This window comes from Myotis daubentonii, chromosome 12 (assembly GCF_963259705.1).
Source record: "Myotis daubentonii chromosome 12, mMyoDau2.1, whole genome shotgun sequence".
Taxonomy (NCBI): Eukaryota; Metazoa; Chordata; class Mammalia; order Chiroptera; family Vespertilionidae; genus Myotis; species Myotis daubentonii.
Window position 1 is genome coordinate 19,582,157 of NC_081851.1, and position 22,506 is coordinate 19,604,662.

At 51.9% G+C, this 22,506-nt stretch overlaps 1 protein-coding gene across 1 annotated transcript in view; it reads left to right on the forward strand.

Annotated features, from left to right (window-relative positions):
- FAM178B (family with sequence similarity 178 member B) overlaps window positions 1-22,506 on the forward strand; it is a 104,991-nt gene that overhangs the window by 31,704 nt on the left and 50,781 nt on the right. Inside the window, exon 9 of the mRNA XM_059659063.1 lies at window positions 14,293-14,407. Coding sequence (XP_059515046.1) covers window positions 14,293-14,407 — 115 coding nt within the window. The remainder of the gene's footprint in view (window positions 1-14,292; window positions 14,408-22,506) is intronic.

The window sequence follows — 22,506 nt, forward strand, 5'->3', positions numbered from 1 at the left end:
GCAGAAAAAGGTAAAGATACAAATTATGAACAACAAATACACATCTATCAACAAGTGAATCTAAAAATCAAGTGAATAAATAATCTGATGAACAGAATGAACTGGTGATTATAATAGAATCAGGGACATAGAAAGGGAATGGACTGACTATTCTTGGAGGGGAAAGGGGTGTGGGGGATGCGGGAAGAGACGACAAAAATCGTGCACCTATGGATGAGGACAGTGGATGGGGAGTGAGGGAAGAGGGTGGGGTGGGAACTGGGAGGAGGGGAGTTATGAGGGGAAAAAAAGGGGAACAAATGTAATAATCTGAACAATAAAGATTTAATTAAAAAAATAAATAAATTTTGAAATTGGGAAGTGTGAGTCCTCCAACTTTCCCTTGTATTTCTGTATGAATTTTAGGATTGGCTTGTCAACTTCTACAAAAATAAAAGCTGGGGTTTTGATAGTGATTGTGTTGAATCTGTAAATAACTTTGGGTGTTATTGACAATCTTAATAATATTCACTCTTGCCCTAGCCAGTTTGCCTCAGTAGGGGTTCCGGGGTTCGTGTCCTGTCAAGGGCACGCAGGCTCGATCCCGACCCCAGTCAATGTCTCTCTCTCACATCGATGTTTCCCTCTCTCTGTCTCTCCCCCTCCCTTCCACTCTTTCTAAAAATAAAAAAAATAAAAATAAATCATTGGAAAAATATCCTCGGGTAAGGATTAACAACAAAATATTGAGTCTTCCAATCCATGAACATGGGATATTGGGATATCTTTAATTTCTTTCAACAACATTTTGTAGTTTTCAGTGTACAAGTCTTATACTTCCCTTGTTAAATCTATTCCTAAGTATTGTAAGACCTTTTTGAGGCTATTATAAATGGAATTGTTTTCTTCTTTTTCTTTTCAGATTGTTCCTTGCTAGAGTGTAGAAATACAGCACATTTTTGTATCTTGACCTTATATCCTGCAACCTCGCTGAACTCATTTATTAGTTCTAGTAGTTTCTTTTTTTATGGCAGAATTTGGTTTTGAAAACAAACGTATTCTTGTGCAATTAATTGCTTGAAAGACATGACCTGGTGTTTCTTTAACAATGTAGGACTGGCCCGTAAACCTGCCCATCATCCTGAGTAGGCAGCAATGCCTGGAGAAGGGAGCTCCGTCAGCAAGGTCAGAGCACATCAGAAGAGGCATAAAACCTGTAGGCTCTCTCCTGTTAGTGTCCAGGACAGTGTTGCTCATTCTTACCTACCCTCCTGCAGTATTTGTGTGGGAGGGGAGAGTATAATAAAATACAGTGATCCTGGCCAGTACATTCTTTGGATATTTTTTAAGTGGGCGAGAAATTCAGCTCTCAAAACAGATTAGTTTTATTTTCACCAGTAGTGTTTTCGGGCACTTTGTTCTTCCTCATTTGGTCACCATGCTTTTCCCTTTATTCCCAGAGCTCCCTGGGGCTTTGGGAGTATCTTTGACGTGCCCCTGTTTTGTGGGTAATTTTCTTTTCTGTCGTTGCCTGCTTTCATTCTCCTTCCTCCTCCTCTCCCTTCCTCCTTACCCCCTCCCAGATAATATTTATAAGGCTGCTTCATGGAAAAAGAATAAAACAAACAAAAAAATGACCATAATCACACTAGCCAGGTAACCTTTGTTATTTTTTAAATATGTGTTTTATTGATTTTAGAAAGAGAGGAAGGAAGAGGGAAAGAGGTAGAGACATTGATGAGAGAAACATCAACATCTGTCAGCTGCCTCCTGCACACCCCCCTCTAGGGATCGAGCCCACAACCTGGGCATGTGCTCTGACCAGGTATCAAATTGGCAACCTCTTGGTGCCTGGGTTGATGCTCATACGCAGAGCCACACCAGCTGGGCTGTGTTATTTTTAAAGTATTCCATGTACCAAGTGCAGGAAATTTAAATACTAGAGAAAGGTGCAAAGTGAAAGCTCCCTCTGGACTTGCTCCCAATAGCTACTTCCTCTCCCCAATACTCATTATTAGCAATCCCTTGTGATTACTTCCAGGAACAAAGTGAATGCACAAGCCACATAATGTACGTATTCATGCTTACATATTTACTTACACCATACATCGTTTGCCACTTGAGCAGTCATTTGAAATTACCTCCAGAGCCCGGCCAGCATGGCTCAGTGGTTGAGCATCCACCTGTGAACCTGGAGGTCATGGTTCGATTCTCGGTCAGGGCATATGCCCAGGTTGTGGGCTCGATCCCCAGTGTGGGGCGTGCAGGAACATCATCATTGATGTTTCTCTTTCTCCCTCTCCCTTCCTCTCTGAAATCAATAAAAATATATATTTTAAAAACGAAATGATCTCCAGTGGAGAGTTACTCTTCTAGGAGTTTCCACTTCTCTCTTTGGATGTCCAGGAGCCTGCAGAGTGAGGAGTCCTGGAGGTGGCATGAGCCACCAGGCTGCAAAAAGAAAACACTAATGTATATATGTACATTTTAGCCCATTTAAAAAAAGTTTTATTGAGTTTTAATTGACATATGTTAACCTGTACACAATAAAACTCACCACAGTCATGATAATAAACATGTCCATCACTCCCAAAGTGTTCTTGTGCCTTTTGTAATCCCTCCCCTTTTGTCTGTAGGAAACCACTGACCTGCTTTCTGTCACTACAGATTAGCTTGCATTTTCTAGAATTTTACATAAATGGAATCAGGCAGTAGGTTCTCTTTTTCTTGTCTGGCTTTTTACCTCAGCATCATTATTTTGAAATTCATCCATGTTGTTGTGCACCGATAGTTTATTCCTTCTTATAGCTGAGTGGTATTCCAGTGTGGACATTTACCACACAGGTTTGTTTATCCAGTCACCTGTTCATAGGCATTTTGGTTGTTTCTGTTTGGAACCTATTGAAATAACGCTGTTGTGAACATGCTTATGCACTGACACCTGTTTCTTTCCCCTTGGGGTACCTGTCTAAGAGTAGACAGGCTGGGCCATGTGGGAGATGTATGTTTGCGTTTTTAAGACATTTCCAAACTTTTTTCCAAAGTGGTCATACCACTTCCCACCAGCAGTGGAGGGGCGTTCCAGCGCCCCAAGTCCTTCCCACCACTCTCTTAATAGGCATGTGGTGGTAGCCCACTGGCATTTTACTTCACATTTCCCTAAAGACGGATAATGTTTGTGTGACCTCATTTGCCATCTTTGGTGAAGTGTCCATTTTCTTACTGGGTTGGGTTATCTTCTTATTGAGTTGTGAGGGTTCTTTATATATTCTAGTTACAGTTCTTTGCAAGATACAAGTTTTGCAAGTATTCTCTCCCAATCTGTGGCTTTCCTTTCATTTAGATGATAGTGTCTTTTGGAGAACATATTTTTTTATTTTAATGAAGTACAATTTATTCATGTTGTTTAATTTCTGTTTTTATTGTCATATTTGTGAAATCCGGGTGACTGAGATTTTTTTCCTGTTTTCTTCTACAATTTTTCTAAGTTATAATTTTTATAATTAAAATAAATTTATAGCTTATAACTAGCCTTACATTTAGGTCAGTGATCCATTTGGAGTTAATTTTTATTTATGGTATAAAGTAAGATTAATTGCTTTACAGATGGCTGTCCTGTTGGTCCAGCACCACTTGTTGAAAGGTTATCCTTTCTGCATTGAACTACCTTGGCACCTTTGTCAGAAATTAATTGATCAAATATGTGTGGGTCTATTTTTGGACTCTATTCTGTTTCATTGATTTATATGTCTAAGTTTACCTGCACTATCTTCATTACTGTAGCTTTATACGTGTGGAAATCCGGTAGTTTAAGTACTTCAACTTTGTTTTTCTTTTTGAAGTTGTTTTAGCTCTTCTAGTTCCTTTATAAATTTTAGAATGAACTTGTCATTTTCTACCAAAAAAAAAAAATCCTCCTTGAGTTTTTATTGGGATTGTACTGAACCAATAGATCAATTTGGGATAAATTGACATCTTAGCAATATTGTCTTCCAGTTCATGAACACAGGATATCTTTCCATTTCCTTAGATTTCTTTTGTACAAGCCTTGAATTTCTTTTGCTGAATTTATTCCTAAGCATTTTATTCTTTTAGAAGGTCTTGTAAATGGAATTTTTTAAAATTTTATTTTTGGTTTGTTCCTTGCCAGTGTACTGATATACAATTGATTTCTGTATATTGACCTTCTGAACTACAATCTTAATAAACTCCTACTTTGCTGAGAATTTTTGCCAGGAATTAGCTTCCAGGACAATGTTGTTCATTCTCACCTACCCATTCCATTCTCTAGCAGTTTCTGTAGTATTTGTGTAGGAGGGGAGGGCATAATAAAATAAAATGACCCTGGCCAGTACATTCTTTGGATATTTTTCAAGACGTTGGATTTTAAGATGTTTATATGGTTTTTCTTATTTAGTCTCTCAATGTGGTGAATTACATTGATTTTTGAATGTTGATTCATTCACCCTTGCATTCTGGAGTCAGTCCTACTTGGTCGTGATGTATTAACTTTCTATGTATTGTTGGATTCAATTTGCTAAATTTTTGTTAAGATCCCTTCCATTGTGTTCATGAGGATATTAGTCTGTAGTTTTCTCCTTCTGGTGTTAGCATCAGGGAATGCAGACTTCATAGAATGTGTTGAGAAGTATTCCCTTTTTCAATTTTCTAGAAAAGTTTGTGCAGAACTGGTATTATTTCTTCCTTAAATGTTTAGTAAAAATAGCCAGTGAGGCCATCTGGGCTTTAAGTTTCTTTTGTGGGGAGATTTTTAACTACAAATCTGATTTTTATAATGGCTATGTGGCTGTTTATGTTACCTACATCTAGTTTGTGTTCCTCGCATCTAAGTTGTCGAGTATGTTGGTATAGATTTTTCATAATATTCCCTTATCCTTTTAACATCTGTTGGGCCAGTGATGGTGGTCATTTTCTCATTCCGATTTGGGAATTTCTCTTTCTGATCAGTCACATTACAGGTTTATCAACTTTGTTGATCTTCTGAAAGAACCAGCTTTGGGCTTCATTAATTTCCCTTACAGTGTTTCTGTTTTCTGACTTCTGCTCTTACCTTTATTATTTCCTTCCTTCTGCTTGTTTAGAGTTTGATTTGCTCCCCCCCTCTCCCCCCCCAGTTTCTTGAGGTGGAAACTTAGCTCATAGTAACTAATCTTTTTCAAGTTTTCCAAGTTATATAATGGACATATGTAAGCATCATGGTACATTTACGTAATTTACAAATGTGTAATTGTTGGAGATATAAATTGAGATTTTTTTTAAAAATATATTTTATTGATTTTTTACAGAGAGGAAGGGAGAGAGATAGAGAGTTAGAAACATCGATGAGAAAGAAACATCGATCAGCTGCCTCCTGCACATCTCCCACTGGGGATGTGCCCGCAACCCAGGTACATGCCCTTGACCGGAATCGAACCTGGGACCTTTCAGTCCGCAAGCCGACGCTCTATCCACTGAGCCAAACCGGTTTCGGCATAAATTGAGATTTTTAATGGTGGACCTGCACATCTGAAAGTTTGGAGACCAGCACCAGCATTCTTTGGAACTTAGGCTGACTCGTTGGAAATTTCGAGCAGAGACGGATCTTGGGGACACGGGATGCATGAATGGTGATAGAGCATAGGATGGGGTGGGTGGAGTAGAGACAGCAGGCACCCCCTTGGGGAACCCCGTGGCATACAGGGCAGCGTCGGACAAGGTGGTGCTCAGCAGTCAGACTGGGTGTAGTCACCAGGTGGCCAGCTCCGAGCCCTCGGGACTGTCCCGGTGTCGGCAGCAATGACAGATGGGAAGCACCTGGTGCACAGTGGACACTCAAAACATGACAGCTGTTTTCAGAACAAACGTGTTTTTTTATGAATGAGATGTCACTAAATAAACCAAAGGAACTCTAGGTACTGTCTGTCCCTTTTCTTAATGTCTATAGGTCTGCTTTTGCCATTTCTGTCCCAGATAGTTGGGTTGGGTTTTTCTTTTTGTTTTCTCAGAGGGCTTTTAAGCATCAGAAATCCTTTTGTCTACACATCTGGTGGACACTTTCTGCCCTTCGCTGTCTCGTTAGGAGCTCCACGCCTCGCTTGGTTCGCCTCTCACGGGCAGGACAGCCTCCGCGGGTGCTGTGTGGCAGGACGCAGTCCATCCAGGGCCTCCTGGAGCTCCCAGCGGACACAGCTCCCCCAGCCCCACGTGTTAGTGAGCCACATCTCCCGTGGCAGTGGCAGTAGCAGTAGCAGCGGACACGTGTGGGTCCCCTTCACTCACTAACTTCCCTGGGCCCAGAGAGGTGGCTGGGACCCAGGTCTGCCAGCTGCACTGTTAACCCCACACTGGTACTGCGAGCAGGTTGTATAGATCCAGACGGGCAGGAAAGTACGGGGGACCACCCATCCCGCAGCTCTCCTGCAGCCGTCCTTTGCTTGGCTCGACCCCTTTAAAGTCTCCAGTTGCAAAGCAAAGATAACAGTAATTCGACTTCATAATTAATCTTCATTTTTTAAATGTAACTTTGTCAGTTGTGATAATAAAGGTTGTTTCATTAAAAATAATAGCTAATGTTTCTAGAGAGCTGTGGCAGGCACTAAGCCCAGGGTTTTGCCTATCTCATTTAGTCGCCAGGATAGTCCAACAGTAGATGGAACTATTTTCCCATTTTGCAGATAATCAGGGCTGGGAAGCCCGAGCTGCACACTTTTTGGGTGATGCTTTTTTTCAGAAAAATGAATGGGAAAGTACATAGTCTCCTGCGTGCCTGACCCAACCCTGGTCCGGCTCACTTTTTCATATTCTCTCTTGGTCTTAGTGCTCCAGCCTTGCAGGCCTTCTTTACCTCCCATCTTCCTTCCTGCCACAGGGCCTTTGCACGTGCCAGTCCCCTGCCTGGCTGCACACCTGCTCCTCCCCACAGCTGCCTGCATTTGCCTTCCCAAAGCCATCTCCTCCTCTGGCTCACCTCTGTGGCACTCTGCCCTGTACCCCGTGTCTTGTCCCCCTTCTCTCTACTCTCACACTCCTTTTCCACCCTTTGTGGCTCTGGTCACAGTTCATGGTGAATTCTTTGATTCATGTTCTCTCCCAGGCTGTGAGCTCCTGAGCACAGGGGCCACTCTTTGCTTGTTTTTGTTTAACCTTCTTTGGAGTTTGTGCAGCTGCGTGAGCCGGGTACACAGGAGGATCAGGTAGTGCCCGTGGAAGGAGAGGATGAGTCTCAAGCAGCAGGTGCATTGCCCACAGTGGACCTCAGCATCCTTTCCCATCAGCTCCTCTGAGCCCCATCGGCCAGTGGGCTGTGGAGCTGTCTGTGCAGCCAAGCCCCGGACATGCTGTCTGGCCTCAGCCCCTGCAGCGTTTGGCTGTTGCTGAGCCTCACAAAGGAGGAGGCCTGAGCCCTGCCCGTGAGGTGGCTCTGGAGAGCAACCTGGCCTGGGCATTCTGAGACCTCCTGGGCGATTCCAGAAAACAGCAGGGGCTGAGAACCCCTGGGCCACTGCCTTCCCTTCATTCCCCCACCTCACCCCACCCACCCGTTTCCACCGCAGGAGCAGGAGCAGGACAGGAGGGCGGGAGGGAGCCCGGGGGGCCGCGCTTTCCTTAGCTCAGCATTCCCAGCTTGGCTGTGCATCAGAACCACTTGGGAATTTTCAAAAATTCCAAAGCCCCAGCCACACCCCAGACTACTTAAAGGCAGTCACTGGTGGGACACAGATGGAGCCATTTCTGAAGCTGCACCCAAAGTGACTCCAAATGTGCAGATAGTCCGGGACCCACCGCGTGTTCCCGCTGTGTCCTTGTCCAGAGCAGAGCACACGCGGTCCCCACACGCGCCCGCCTGAGAGGCCGGGCCGCTGCCCGGTGCTGGGTGTGCAGATTCTGTTTCTTTTTAAAAAAATTCTTTGTTGTTGTTATTGTTAAATTTCAGAGCAGTTTTAGTGTTTCAGAAAAATGAGTGGGAAAGTACAGAGAGTTCCCATTTTCTCTCCCTCTCCCCCACTCCTCTCTCTCTCTTTCTTTCTCTCTCTCTCTCTCTCTCTCTCTCTCTCACACACACACACACACACACACACACACACACACACACACACACACAGTTTCTCCTGTTAGTCACATCTCGCATGAGTGTGGTATCTCTATTAGGACTGATGAGCCATACATAAAAGGTTACTAACTGAAGCTCCTTCTTTAGCTTAGAGTTCACTCTTTGTGTTGTATGTTCTGTGGGTTTTATTAATGTGATGACATCTCTCGCCATTGGCGTCTCACACAGAACAGTTTCACTGCCCTAAGAACCCCGTGCCCCACCTGCCACTCCTCCTCCTGTGCCCCAGCCCCTGCAACCACTGCTCTGTCCTGTCTCTGTGGTTGCCTTTTCCAGGTGTCATGCAGTTGGACTCATACTCTTAGCCTTTCAGAGGCTTTTTCACTAATAATATGCGCCAGAGGCTTCCCATGTCTGTTAATGGCCTGATAGCTTGTTTCTTTGTTTCATCGGCCATGAACGCTCCACTGTCTGTGTGAACCACTGTTCATCCATCACCTACTGAGGACATCTTGGTTGCTCCCAAGTTTTGACAGTTACGAATAAAGTTGCTATAAACATTCATGTGCAGCTTTTTGTGTGGGCAGGCGTTTTCTCATTTGGGGAAAATACCAAGGAGCACAATTGTTGGATCATATGGTTGGTTTTGTAAGAAACTGCCAGACTGTGTTCGAAAGTGGCTGTACCGTTTGGCATTCCCCCTGGCAATGAATGAGATGCCTGTTGCACCAAGTCCTTGCCTGTGTTCGGTGTCTTCTGTCTCCCTTTATTCCAGAGATCTGGAATATTCCAATGTCTCAGGTTCAGAAATCAAAATGAGAGAGAACATGGTGGCCCAGGCATTCAGGGACTCACTGGGGAGCCCTTTGCTTGTGTCTAAATTCCTCTCAAACTCTTGCTTTCTAAACTTGGGATGGTGATCTGCCACCGCCTTCCCAGGTCACCCTGAGGGGCCCTGCATCCTTAACAACAACCCAAGCATGCACACTGAGGTGGCAAAGTGAGGAAGTGGTTGCCTGGGCCTGGGACGTGATAGCCGGGCCTCTCGCAGCCATCTTGGACCTGAGGCGGCCCTTAGAAGGAGAGGCACATGCTGAGAATGGCACAGCAGGAGGTGGGCACCCAGAGCCCTACAGGTCAGTCAGGTCCCTGCAGCCCACTCGCCTCCAGGCTTCCTTTTTATCAAAGAGAATTAAAATCTAGCTTATTTAAAACCAGGCGGGTTCTTTGTTTTGTCTGTGGTCTCTGTTATTTGCACCTGAACCTAATTCTAGCCGATACGAGTGGTTCAGTGGTTTGGCACAATGCAGGTCTGTCCCACACAGCAGGGCCTGGAGTGCTCCACTGTGTTAGGTGACACCAGGCGGTAGTGTGAGTTACAGAGGCAGAAGAGAGGTGGCGTGAGGACGGCATCACCTACCCTGTGCACACCCTCGGCCCCACGAATAAACAGGCCAGGGCTGACAGAGGCTGTGTGTGGTGGGTGGGTGGAGGGCTGTAGATGGGGCTGCGTGCAGGCTGGGCTACACAAGGCAGGCAGAGAGGCTGTGGCGGCACCAAAGGGGGGCCTGGTCTCAGGGAGTGGGGAGAAAAGGAGAGTGAAGAGGCCCATGGGCGGTTGCACAGCGTCAAGCAAAAAGAAGGTTCTGGAAGAAGGTGGGTAGAGCAGGTCTGGAAAAGGAGCCAGTGGGGGTGAGAGGCCGAGAACAGAGTGGATCATGGCTTGTCAAGGTCTTGCTAGGCACCAGCTTTCTGCTGTGAGAGGCACCGTGAGTGTTGGGAAAACACGGCTCTCCCCAACGATGGGTGGGCACCGTGCTTCCTTTAGGAACCAGCACCCCATTAAGGCTGCTGATGGGAGACACCCTCCCCCCCCGCATGGGGCCTCACCCTGTAGTTGTGCCATGAAATGAGTGCATTTTTAAAATATGGACTTGATAGGCATAATGGATCCCTTTGGTAACATCACTCCCTCCCCATATGACTAGCCTGCTCCTTTGCCCTGTGTCCTTGCCCCAGTCTGCAGGGCAGCAGGCCCCCACCCTGGGCCTCGCACGCCCAATGTGTGCAGGGCAGCAGGCCTCCACACTCAGTCTTGCACACCCCAGCATCTGGAGGGCAGCAGGCCCTACCCCGGGCCTCGCACCCCCAGCACCCGGGCTCTGCTGGGAGGAGCTGCACTCTGGCCTCAGGTCCCTGTAGCTCTTTCTTCTGTCTGTGACATCGCCGTCACCCTGGCCACCTTTCTCCCAGGCCAGCCGCCTACCTGCCATCATTTATATATTTATTTGTCGACTTGTCACATGCACTATTTCCCTACCCACAAATCAGTTCCAAGAGACCAGGACACGCACACGCACACGCACGTGTGTCTGTCTCTCCTACATTGCTGGACCCCAGCATTCAGTGTTCACTTACTGTTTGTTGAGTGAATAAGACTTTAAATGACAAAGGCTGAATCAGTGACGTTGAAATGAGTTTAAATTTGACTAGGAAAGTGCTGAGGGAAGCTAAGGAATTAGAGTTGGGAGGGCAGGCAGGATGGGTTTTAAGCCCACACTCTGGATTGGGGCTCGGTCTGATGATTGGCAGTGATGGTGTTTGGGAGCAGCCCCCATGAAGCTGAGGCGGTGGAGCCCTCCTCCGGGTCCTGGGCTGTGTGGTTCCCAGTCCCACGCACACACGGCCTGGACAAAGTGGGGTTATGTGAAGCCACTGCTATGAGGCGCAGATGGAAAAGTCACTGGTTTAGGTCTGATGCTTTTCTTGCCCTGCCTGTCTTCGACGCATCCGTTCCATCCCAGGAGAGCCACCAACAGGGACGCCTCCAGACCCTCAACCTCTAAACAGAGGCAGCTGTGCGAGCTGTTGGCGCTGGAGGAAGGCACGGCCGGCCCGGGGATCGCCTCGGATGACTGCCGTGGGCGTGGAGACTGAGGGAGATGGAGCTGGTAGCTCCATGCCTGGGTTTTCTTCTGTGCCAGCTCTCCAAAAAACCCTCACCCGGGACACGCTCAGGAAAAGCTGAGCGCATGGCCTACTTACAGACAGCGTTAATTACGGGCTCTCTGGTGCCTGTTGTCACTTAGCCAACTTCCGGGGCTGTGATGACATTTATCCCCAGGCAGCCCAGCACCCGTTCTCTGAAACTCCTTCTGGCACCTGTGCCTGGGTCACTGCTGGACAATGCCAGGCTCCAGGCTTGAGGCTGGTGTCTCCCCCGCTCCAGCACCAGAGCACCTGTGCGGGCCTCAGTGGGAAGGGTGTAGGCCCCACACAGCACCCTTTGGGTCTGACACCCTGGCAGGATGTTCTGGCCCAGCTGGGCCTCCCAGGGCCTCGCCCTAGCTTGATTCTCTTTCCATACGCGCCTTCCCCTCCCTGGAAAGTTCATCGCCGCCCACACATGCGTGCACGTACGAGCACGTCCCCAAGGGCCTGGTAAACAGCTCTCTCTCCAGCGGAGTCGCATTGTGTTTTGCAGACTTCATTCTTCCCAGCTGGTTGTGAAGCAGACAAGGGCTATCATTACGCTCTCTTGTTAAGCTGCCTGAGAGGGAAAAAACAAACAAGGAAAGTTTTTCCTCCTCCGGGAGTCTAATTACTTGTTGGGTGAGCCTGGACCCATATACATTTCCGAAGAGAGAGACACCTGATGCGGCCGAAGCCACGTCCTTGGATGGGGCTCAGACCCCCTGCCCGCCCCTCCGCTGGCTGCTGGCTCGGTAGCCGGCTCCGCAATGAGTTTAGGCCACTTGGTGACTTACCTTGGTCTCTGGACATGCTCCTCTGTCTTTGTCATTTCTGTGGCTTTGCAAGCGGTGTGCTTCCTTTCCTGTTGCCTGTGCTGTTCCTTGCCCTCCTTTCTCTGGACAGTTGATTCCGCTCCTCTGAGCAGGCGCCATACTTTTCACCTGCTTTGTTTTCTGCGTGAACATGCTCCTGTATTCATATGTCCACCTGGCTCCTCTCCCTCCTAGACTGCGGGCTCCCTGAGGTCAAGTTCTCACAGGATCCCCTTTATAGCCTTAGCACCGGCACAGTTCCCGCACATGGGCGCAGGGAGGTGGCCCTCAGGAGAGCGCATCCACCCTCTGACGGCAAGGTTGGGGCATACCTGCTAGTGCCCCAGCCCCGCCTCCAGGTTCTTCCTTTCTTTCTTTTCTTTTCTTTTTTTTGGGGGGGGGGGGGGCGGTTAATCCTCACCTGAGGATATTTCTCCATTGATTTTTAGGGAGAGTGGAAGAGAGAGGGAAAGACAGAGAGAAATATTGATTGAGAGAAACACACCGATTGGTTGCCTCCTGCACGAGCCCTGACCGAGGAGCTTGCAACCAAGGTATGTGTCCTTGACTGGAATCAAACCCGGGACCCTTTGGCCCGCAGGACCACGCTCTACCCACTGAGCCAAATCGGCTAGGGCCCTCTTCCAGGTTCCTGATCCGACACCTCATTCATTGTCAAATTCTGCATTTGTGTTCTGACACTGCCGGCTTATTTTGTGACTTGGTGTCAGTTGTCCTCTTAGCTGTGCACTACTTCGTCAGATTGGTTTAGGATGGCCTGCCTTCCTTCCTTCCTTCCTTCCTTTCTTCCTCTTCCTCCACTGCGTCTTGATGGGCATGGGGGCATGTCATGTGCAGAGAGGACGTTGTAGCATTTCATCTTTAGGAAACATGCTTGGCCTTGTTTTTATTTTTCTGTTCTCCTATTTCTGAAAATGTCCTTAAATAGTCTGACAAAAGCAAAAGCCCTAAGTGAAAGGTTAAAGTCAGGAAAAATAGCTGTCTCAGACAGTGATGAAAGAAAATTGAATTTATTTAAGGGAAGGAGATGGGGGGTGGACTATCCAAAGGGAAGGGCTGCACAGAGAAAAGGGGGCCTTGGAGACAGGTTAGGCGGTAAGCCTGGGACGAGCTGCCACTGCCCATTGCTCCCCTGGTTGCGAGTCTCGTGGGGCCCCTTAGAGGCTGGGGGACTCGTGCCTGTGGGGGAAGGGCACGGGCGTGCTCCTTGGAGGGAGAGTGCATGCTGGACCCTTTGTCCTGAGTGTATTTGTCTCAGGGAGGTCTCGCGGAGTGTCTCATAGAATATCCATCAGCTTTACAGCTGTGTTCTTTCAGGGTCGTGGTCTCCACTGATGGATGGGTCAGTGCCAGGGCCGGGGTCATTAGTCACTGCAGCGGGTCCTGAGGCAGCCACAGCGCTGAGACGGGTGTTTTCTGCGGTTTTGAGACCTCTGGGGCAGGGCTCGCATCTGGCTCAGCCCTGAGGGGCTCAGTGTCCTGAGTGCCTTGCTGCTTTTCTAGGCTTGGAGCTAAAATACAACTGAGCCCTGGCCGGTTGGCTCAGTGGATAGAGCGTCGGCCTAAGGACTGAAGGTCCCAGGTTCGATTCTGGTTAAGGGCACATGCCCGGGTTGCAGGCTCTGTCCCCAGCAGGAGGCAGCCGATCAGTGATTCTCATTGTTATTTCTATCTCTCCCTCTCCCTCCTCTCTGAAATCAATAAAAATATATTTTAAAAATAAAATACAACTGAGGCCTAGATGTTATCTTTAGGGAGGAAAAGGTCAGGGGTCCAAACCGTCTGACCAGCGATCTGAAAGATCTGGGCCCAGAACGCACGACCAGTGAATGATATGCTAGGGGAGGACAGGTCACCCTGGGGCGAGGGTCTGCTTTTCCAGTCTGCCCTTTGCTAGCCATCGGGGCTTTCTGCCTGGTGACCCTCTGTATCTGGCCCATCGTCCTTGCCCTGGGAGTCTAACACTGAGTAGGTAAGGTTTCCCCTTTGTGGATGGGGCCAGATTATCACTCTTGTTTTGTAAACTGGTCAAGAGAAGATGGTGCTCACAGCCTGTGCTTGCTGAGAAGACACCGGCAGGGATGGAGGCCTGGGAAACCCGGTGGCCAGGGCCAGGGCCCTGTGTGGCAGAGCCGGGTGCTGAGACGGGCGTTTTCTGCCATTTTGAGGGCTCGCCGTCTGGCTCCACTCTGAGCAGCTTAGTGTCCTGCGGCCTGCCTGCCAGAGATGGTCAGGTGGTCCATGGCTTGAAGGTCAGAGAATGAAGGTCCAGGTTCCCAGAGCCCCAATGAGTGTCTGAGAACCACAGGTCCGTATTTCTGCAGGGGGTGCCTGTGCCGCATGATGCAGAAGCTGGTCCCCTCCGGCCAGGCTGGTCTCCACAGTCCCCCCCCGCAGGAGGTGTGTGCCCTGTCTTCCTCCGCCTGCTCTAACCCTTGCCTCCCTCTGGCCTGACAGATGAGGATGTGCGTATGTGGTGCCCCTCAACGCAAGAGGTCATGGAGGTGGTCTGCAGCCTGGGCACCCGCATCCCTGCTCTGTGCCCGCAGGGGCCCTCTCCGCATGGCAGGAGGTGAGTGCAGCCCCTTTCCCACGTCCTCCCTCACCAGGTACGGGACTCAGTTCAGACCCATCAAAATGTATCCGTTGAGTAGGACCAGGTTTTTCCTCAGTACTAACATTAAGAAACAAAGCAAAGTAGTACCCCTACAAAGAAGGGTTCTTCTAAAAATATATTCATGCTGGGAAATATTAATTTAAAGTATATACTGTTCTATAAATGTAACACAACTAGCCATTCATTGCACAAAGCTATCAATTTCATTATTTGTAGAATGATCGTCTGTGGAGAGCGGCTACAGTGTTTGGACAGGTTCAAGCCTCGGACTAATGAGAAGGCACAGTCCTCTCATTGCCACGTGCAAGTCCCAGCCTGGAGGGCAGAGCCCTCCCAGCACAATAATAGCCAACAGCTATAGTTGTAAGCTTGAACCTATGGTCTGAACACGTGGCCCCATGTGCCTGAGTGATGTGGGCTTGATAGCGTTCAGGTGCATGTAATTGAGTAGGATCGAAACCCATGAGAATGTTGTAAACATCTTGACCACGCCTTTACTTTGCCTCGTGGAATCTGGTTATAAAATAAAGATTTGGCTTGCAGGCGCTGTCGCTAGCTCTCCATCAGGGAGGACAGCGTCCCACTGAGACCCAGCTTTTATTTTCTTGTCTGTCTTTTCTAAATCCTTCACCACCAGCACTCAGGTTCACCCTTGGCTGTGCTGGTGCAGCATAAGTGGCGCCCAATGTGGGGCTGAGTATGCCATGGCCATGCCGGCTCGCCACAATCCTCAGCTCAGTGAGCATTTATAAGCTAGAAAAAGAAAGATTTCTTCTGACTTTTTATATAAAAAGTTGAGCATCAGTGGTTGAGCATCAGCCAATGAACCAGGAGGTCACAGTTTGATTCCCGGTCAGGACACATGCCCGGGTTGTGGGCTTGATCCCCAGTGTGGCATGTGCAGGAGGCAGCCAGTCGATGATTCTCTCTCATCATTGATGTTTCTCTCTCCCTCTCCTCTCCTGTCTGAAATCAATAAAAATACATTTTTTAAAAAGTTCCTAAGCTTGGGGAAGCCGAGTCTGAGGGAATTACACGACAACCCCACACGAGTACCCGAGAACCTAATACATGAACTGCCAGGCTCCCAGACCTGGCGGCACAGAAAGAACCAGGCCCATGCGTCTTGCTGCTTTGGTTGGCATCTCTTCTGCTCCTTCCTGATGCAGAGCCCTCGCTGCCCCACCTCTCCCAAGACATGCCCCAGTCTCTTCAGTCCATCTGCAGGCCTCCGCGTGGCTCCCACCCTCGTGGCCAGCAGGGCACTGTTTCTCGGTGACGTCCACGATGCTCCATTTGTGTGCGGGTGTGCCCTTTGTGCACTGGGCTGGGTGATGCTAATTTGCATGAGCATGGTCCCTGCCCTCTAGGAACAAAGCCATACAATACCCATGAGTTGGATGGACAGTGAGGAGACCTGGGCTGTGAAAGCCGTACACGCTATGAGCTTGTTCTACAGGTTATGGCCCATCTAACCTCTTTCTGGATAATTCTTTCAGAAGTTGGTTTGAGATACAACAGAGTATTTAGAACCCTGAGTGGGCGGTTACATGGGAGCCCCCTCCTGCAGACTCCCTGGTCCCAGAAGGTGCTGGGACCAATGTCCGTCTGCGGAGAAGGCCCACGTTCTCTAAAGAATTTCTTCCACAACGGCGACTAGTAATCATCTGCCAACCAAACCACACTGGCTTGCCGTGACTGCCCCGCGTGTGCCTGCCTGCAGCTCCGCCCCACTCCCCTAAGCTTGAGCCAGAGGGATCAGCCTCTTCCCAGCCCAGAGCTGCCATCACACCACCCCCTAGGGTGGGTCAGGAGGGAATGACACTCAGGAAACAAATGCGCATCGGAAGTAGGGATGCTGTGGGGCTCAGAGAGCCTGGCTGGAGACATAAGCACTCATCACTCTACGCTCGCAGAGCCACTGCCCCCCCCCCCCTTCCGTGGCTTCCTGCCGCAGATGCTTCAGGATAAACCACTGTGCTTGGAGGCCACGGGAGGCGGGCGGGTGGGCCTGGAACTGTGGCCCTTTAAATGTGTCCCCTCAGATACCTGTGAACAAACCCAGCACGCAGACTTCGGCCTTACCAGATGCAGTCAGCCTGTGCAGGAGACAGGCAGAGCCAAGTGGTCCTCAGACCAGGCCCAGGCACCACCAGAGCCGCCTCTGGTGATAGCCCAGCCTCTTTCCCTGGGCCCACACCCTGGGCTTGTGGTTGACGCCGTTTCCCAAGAGCATTTAGAGCTGGCCCCAAGGAGCAGGCAGTGGCCACGGGGGACTCCCTGTCACAGCGCTGTAAGAGCTGGTAGAACTGCCTGCCAGATGAGACCTGAGGAGGTGTATCTGCCTGGACACAACCTCCTGCAGAGGAGCAGACAGGTCCTGGACGCCTCCTGTGACCCGCGTGGGGGCCGGTGGCGAAGATGCCTGGTGTTGCTTGTGGGGCTGGCTGGCTGCTGTGCTTGGGGAAGCGCTGGGGGTCATGGGTAGGAAGATGACATGTCTGGGGGGTTCAGGAAGCAGGTCCAGCATCTCCTCCAGCAAGGGTAAGGCATCCTTCGTGGATCCACGGGTCACAAGAGCACTGCAGGGCCGGTTGCCTCCTCCCACCACCCTCCTCAACTTGTTCCTGACCAGACTCAGAGCAGGCCCGCCCTGTGCCAGCTGGGTACACACCAGGGACATCTCTCCTCTGTCGGCGTCCGGGATGCCCATCTCGGGCAGAGCAGATGCGCTGGGTCTCCTGCGGGGCACCCACAGGGCCTCGTGATGGCCAAGGCTGGACACAGGGCTGAGCATCTACGCGGCCCACGGCTTGGCTGCCTTTCCCGCTGCTATGAGAAATTCAGGTCTCCCACCATCTGTTCTTAATCTCAGATTTCCTTAAACCGTCACCATCTCCCAGAGAGCCTCGAGATGTCCTTTCAGAAAGACAGGGCCCTTCTGCAGTGGACATGTGCAACGGTCTGCTGTCCGCCCGTTGCAAAGAGTCGCCCCTCTGCCAGCGACACGCGGAGAGACCAGGAGGGTGTTAGAGTGGGGGAGCAGGGGAGGAGGGACCAGTGTGGGTGCTGAGCGAGAGCTCTGCTTCCTCCGAGAGGCTATGCCACGGGCTCCGGAGTCTCACCTGGGAAGAGAGGGCAGGGCCGTAGGGACCACGGCTGGTCCTCCAGGGCCGCTTCCGATGACAAAGCCGAGAGCCCTGCTTGGATACAGGCCTGCCTCTCGGCCAGCAGGCCCGCGGCCGTGCCCGGGGCTGGAGGCCCCCCACGTGGCCCTTGGAAAGGAACAGTGAGCAGATGACAGTCCACTGAAAGGGCACCCTGCTGGTCAGGGGCGCTCTTCCCCACAGAGCAGCTCTGGGTTGTGGGGGGCGGTGCCCACACTTCTTACCCTCCTCCCGCTGAGGTCGCAGTGCTGCCATACAGATAGTAACTTATTTTTTCAACCCTTGGGAGAAACAAAACGGGGCTGGTTTTCCAGAAGACCTGATACATTTCTAATTCTTCCCCCAAAAAAGAAAGATTACTCAGTGGGTCACGGTGACCCAGACTCCAGCTCTAGTGCTGGTGCTGCTAGTGGGGTGGTGAGCCCTGACCTCGCCACTGAGGGACACGCAGCACAGATGAGGCTGCTTCGCTCATGGACTCACGTGGCTCCCTCTTAACCTGCTGAGTGCAGGAGGGGAAGGGCTAGGTAGGCCATCGATCCCTGTGCTCCGAGGCCGCCTGCCGAAGCCACGTGGAGGTCCGGGACCAGCTGATGCTGCCTCCCAGCAGAGCAGTCACAGACGCCACATTTCAGTCAAGTGGCTCCTCAAAGGGAGGGGAGGGACCCGTTCTATAGCCTGCTGCTCCCCAGGAGAGGCGCACAGGGAGGCCGAGTGTGGAGCGCTTCCAGGAGGCTGGCCTCTCACTAAGAGACTGTCCCTCTCACTGGGAGACTGTCCCTCTCACTGGGAGACTGTCCCTCTCACTGGGGATACTGTCCCTCTCACTGGGAGACTGTCCCTCTCACTGGGGGAGACTGTCCCTCTCACTGGGAGACTGTCCCTCTCACTGGGGATACTGTCCCTCTCACTGGGGGAGACTGTCCCTCTCACTGGGGGAGACTGTCCCTCTCACTGGGAGACTGTCCCTCTCACTGGGAGACTGTCCCTCTCACTGGGGGAGACTGTCCCTCTCACTTGGGATACTGTCCCTCTCACTGGGAGACTGTCCCTCTCACTGGGAGACTGTCCCTCTCACTGGGGATACTGTCCCTCTCACTGGGAGACTGTCCCTCTCACTGGGGATACTGTTCCTCTCACTGGGGGAGACTGTCCCTCTCACTGGGGATACTGTCCCTCTCACTGAGAGACTGTCCCTCTCACTGGGAGAGACTGTCCCTCTCACTGGGGGAGACTGTCCCTCTCACTGGGGATACTGTCCCTCTCACTGGGAGACTGTCCCTCTCACTGGGGATACTGTCCCTCTCACTGGGAGACTGTCCCTCTCACTGGGGATACTGTCCCTCTCACTGAGAGACTGTCCCTCTCACTGGGGATACTGTCCCTCTCACTGGGGGAGACTGTCCCTCTCACTGGGGATACTGTCCCTCTCACTGAGAGACTGTCCCTCTCACTGGGAGACTGTCCCTCTCACTGGGGGAGACTGTCCCTCTCACTGGGGATACTGTCCCTCTCACTGGGAGACTGTCCCTCTCACTGGGAGACTGTCCCTCTCACTGGGGATACTGTCCCTCTCACTGGGAGACTGTCCCTCTCACTGGGGATACTGTCCCTCTCACTGGGGGAGACTGTCCCTCTCACTGGGAGACTGTCCCTCTCACTGGGGATACTGTTCCTCTCACTGGGGGAGACTGTCCCTCTCACTGGGGATACTGTCCCTCTCACTGAGAGACTGTCCCTCTCACTGGGAGACTGTCCCTCTCACTGGGGGAGACTGTCCCTCTCACTGGGGATACTGTCCCTCTCACTGGGAGACTGTCCCTCTCACTGGGAGACTGTCCCTCTCACTGGGGATACTGTCCCTCTCACTGGGAGACTGTCCCTCTCACTGGGGATACTGTCCCTCTAACTGAGAGACTGTCCCTCTCACTGGGGATACTGTCCCTCTCACTGGGAGACTGTCCCTCTCACTGGGGATACTGTCCCTCTAACTGAGAGACTGTCCCTCTCACTGGGGGAGACTGTCCCTCTCACTGGGGATACTGTCCCTCTCACTGGGAGACTGTCCCTCTCACTGGGGATACTGTCCCTCTCACTGGGAGACTGTCCCTCTCACTGGGGATACTGTCCCTCTCACTGGGAGACTGTCCCTCTCACTGGGGATACTGTCCCTCTCACTGGGAGACTGTCCCTCTCACTGGGGATACTGTCCCTCTCACTGGGAGACTGTCCCTCTCACTGGGGATACTGTCCCTCTCACTGGGAGACTGTCCCTCTCACTGGGGATACTGTCCCTCTCACTGGGAGACTGTCCCTCTCACTGGGGATACTGTCCCTCTCACTGGGAGACTGTCCCTCTCACTGGGGATACTGTCCCTCTCACTGGGAGACTGTCCCTCTCACTGGGGATACTGTCCCTCTCACTGGGAGACTGTCCCTCTCACTGGGGATACTGTCCCTCTCACTGAGAGACTGTCCCTCTCACTGGGAGACTGTCCCTCTCACTGGGAGAGACTGTCCCTCTCACTGGGAGAGACTGTCCCTCTCACTGGGAGAGACTGTCCCCCTCACTGGGGATACTGTCCCTCTCACCGGGAGACGGTCCCTCTCACTGGGGATACTGTCCCTCTCACTGGGAGACTGTCCCTCTCACTGGGGATACTGTCCCTCTCACAGGGAGACGGTCCCTCTCACTGGGGATACTGTCCCTCTCACTGGGAGACTGTCCCTCTCACTGGGGATACTGTCCCTCTCACTGGGAGACTGTCCCTCTCACTGGGGGAGACTGTCCCTCTCACTGGGGATACTGTCCCTCTCACTGGGAGACTGTCCCTCTCACTGGGGATACTGTCCCTCTCACTGGAAGACTGTCCCTCTCACTGGGGATACTGTCCCTCTCACTGGGGGAGACTGTCCCTCTCACTGAGAGACTGTCCCTCTCAGTGGGAGAGACTGTCCCTCTCACTGGGGATACTGTCCCTCTCACTGGGAGACTGTCCCTCTCACTGGGGATACTGTCCCTCTCACTGGGAGAGACTGTCCCTCTCACTGGGAGACTGTCCCTCTCACTGAGAGACTGTCCCTCTCACTGGGAGAGACTGTCCCTCTCACTGGGGATACTGTCCCTCTCACTGGGAGACTGTCCCTCTCTCTGGGGGAGGCTATCCCTCTCACTGGGGGAGACTGTCCCTCTCACTGGGGGAGGCTATCCCTCTCACTGGGAGACTGTCCCTCTCACTGGGGGAGACTGTCCCTCTCACTGGGGGAGGCTATCCCTCTCACTGGGAGACTGTTCCTCTCACTGGGGGAGACTGTCCCTCTCACTGGGGGAGGCTGTCCCTCTCACTGGGGGAGACTGTCCTTCTCACTGGGGGAGGCTGTCCCTCTCTCTGGGGGAGGCTGTCCCTCTCACTGGGGGAGACTGTCCCTCTCACTGGGGGAGACTGTCCCTCTCTCTGGGGGAGGCTGTCCCTCTCACTGGGGGAGACTGTCCCTCTCACTGGGGGAGACTGTCCCTCTCACTGGGGGAGGCTATCCCTCTCACTGGGAGACTGTTCCTCTCACTGGGGGAGACTGTCCCTCTCACTGGGGGAGGCTATCCCTCTCACTGGGAGACTGTTCCTCTCACTGGGAGACTGTCCCTCTCACTGGGGGAGACTGTCCCTCTCACTGGGGGAGGCTATCCCTCTCACTGGGAGACTGTTCCTCTCACTGGGGGAGACTGTCCCTCTCACTGGGGGAGGCTGTCCCTCTCACTGGGGGAGACTGTCCTTCTCACTGGGGGAGACTGTCCCTCTCTCTGGGGGAGGCTGTCCCTCTCACTGGGGGAGACTGTCCCTCTCACTGGGGGAGGCTATCCCTCTCACTGGGGGAGACTGTCTCTCTCACTGGGGATACTGTCCCTCTCACTGGGAGAGACTGTCCCTCTCACTGGGGGAGACTGTCCCTCTCACTGGGGGAGACTGTCCCTCTCACTGGGAGACTGTCCCTCTCACTGGGGGAGGCTGTCCCTCTCACTGGGGGAGGCTGTCCCTCTCACTGGGAGACTGTCCCTCTCACTGAGAGACTGTCCCTCTCACTGGGGAGACTGTCCCTCTCACTGGGGGAGACTGTCCCTCTCACTGGGGGAGACTGTCCCTCTCTCTGGGGGAGGCTATCCCTCTCACTGGGAGACTGTTCCTCTCACTGGGGGAGACTGTCCCTCTCACTGGGGGAGGCTATCCCTCTCACTGGGAGACTGTTCCTCTCACTGGGAGACTGTCCCTCTCACTGGGGGAGACTGTCCCTCTCACTGGGGGAGGCTATCCCTCTCACTGGGAGACTGTTCCTCTCACTGGGGGAGACTGTCCCTCTCACTGGGGGAGGCTGTCCCTCTCACTGGGGGAGACTGTCCTTCTCACTGGGGGAGACTGTCCCTCTCTCTGGGGGAGGCTGTCCCTCTCACTGGGGGAGACTGTCCCTCTCACTGGGGGAGGCTATCCCTCTCACTGGGGGAGACTGTCTCTCTCACTGGGGATACTGTCCCTCTCACTGGGAGAGACTGTCCCTCTCACTGGGGGAGACTGTCCCTCTCACTGGGGGAGACTGTCCCTCTCACTGGGAGACTGTCCCTCTCACTGGGGGAGGCTATCCCTCTCACTGGGGGAGACTGTCCCTCTCACTGGGAGACTGTCCCTCTCACTGGGGGAGGCTGTCCCTCTCACTGGGAGACTGTCCCTCTCACTGAGAGACTGTCCCTCTCACTGGGGAGACTGTCCCTCTCACTGGGGGAGACTGTCCCTCTCACTGGGGGAGACTGTCCCTCTCACTGGGAGACTGTCCCTCTCACTGGGGGAGACTGTCCCTCTCACTGGGAGACTGTCCCTCTCACTGGGGAGACTGTCCCTC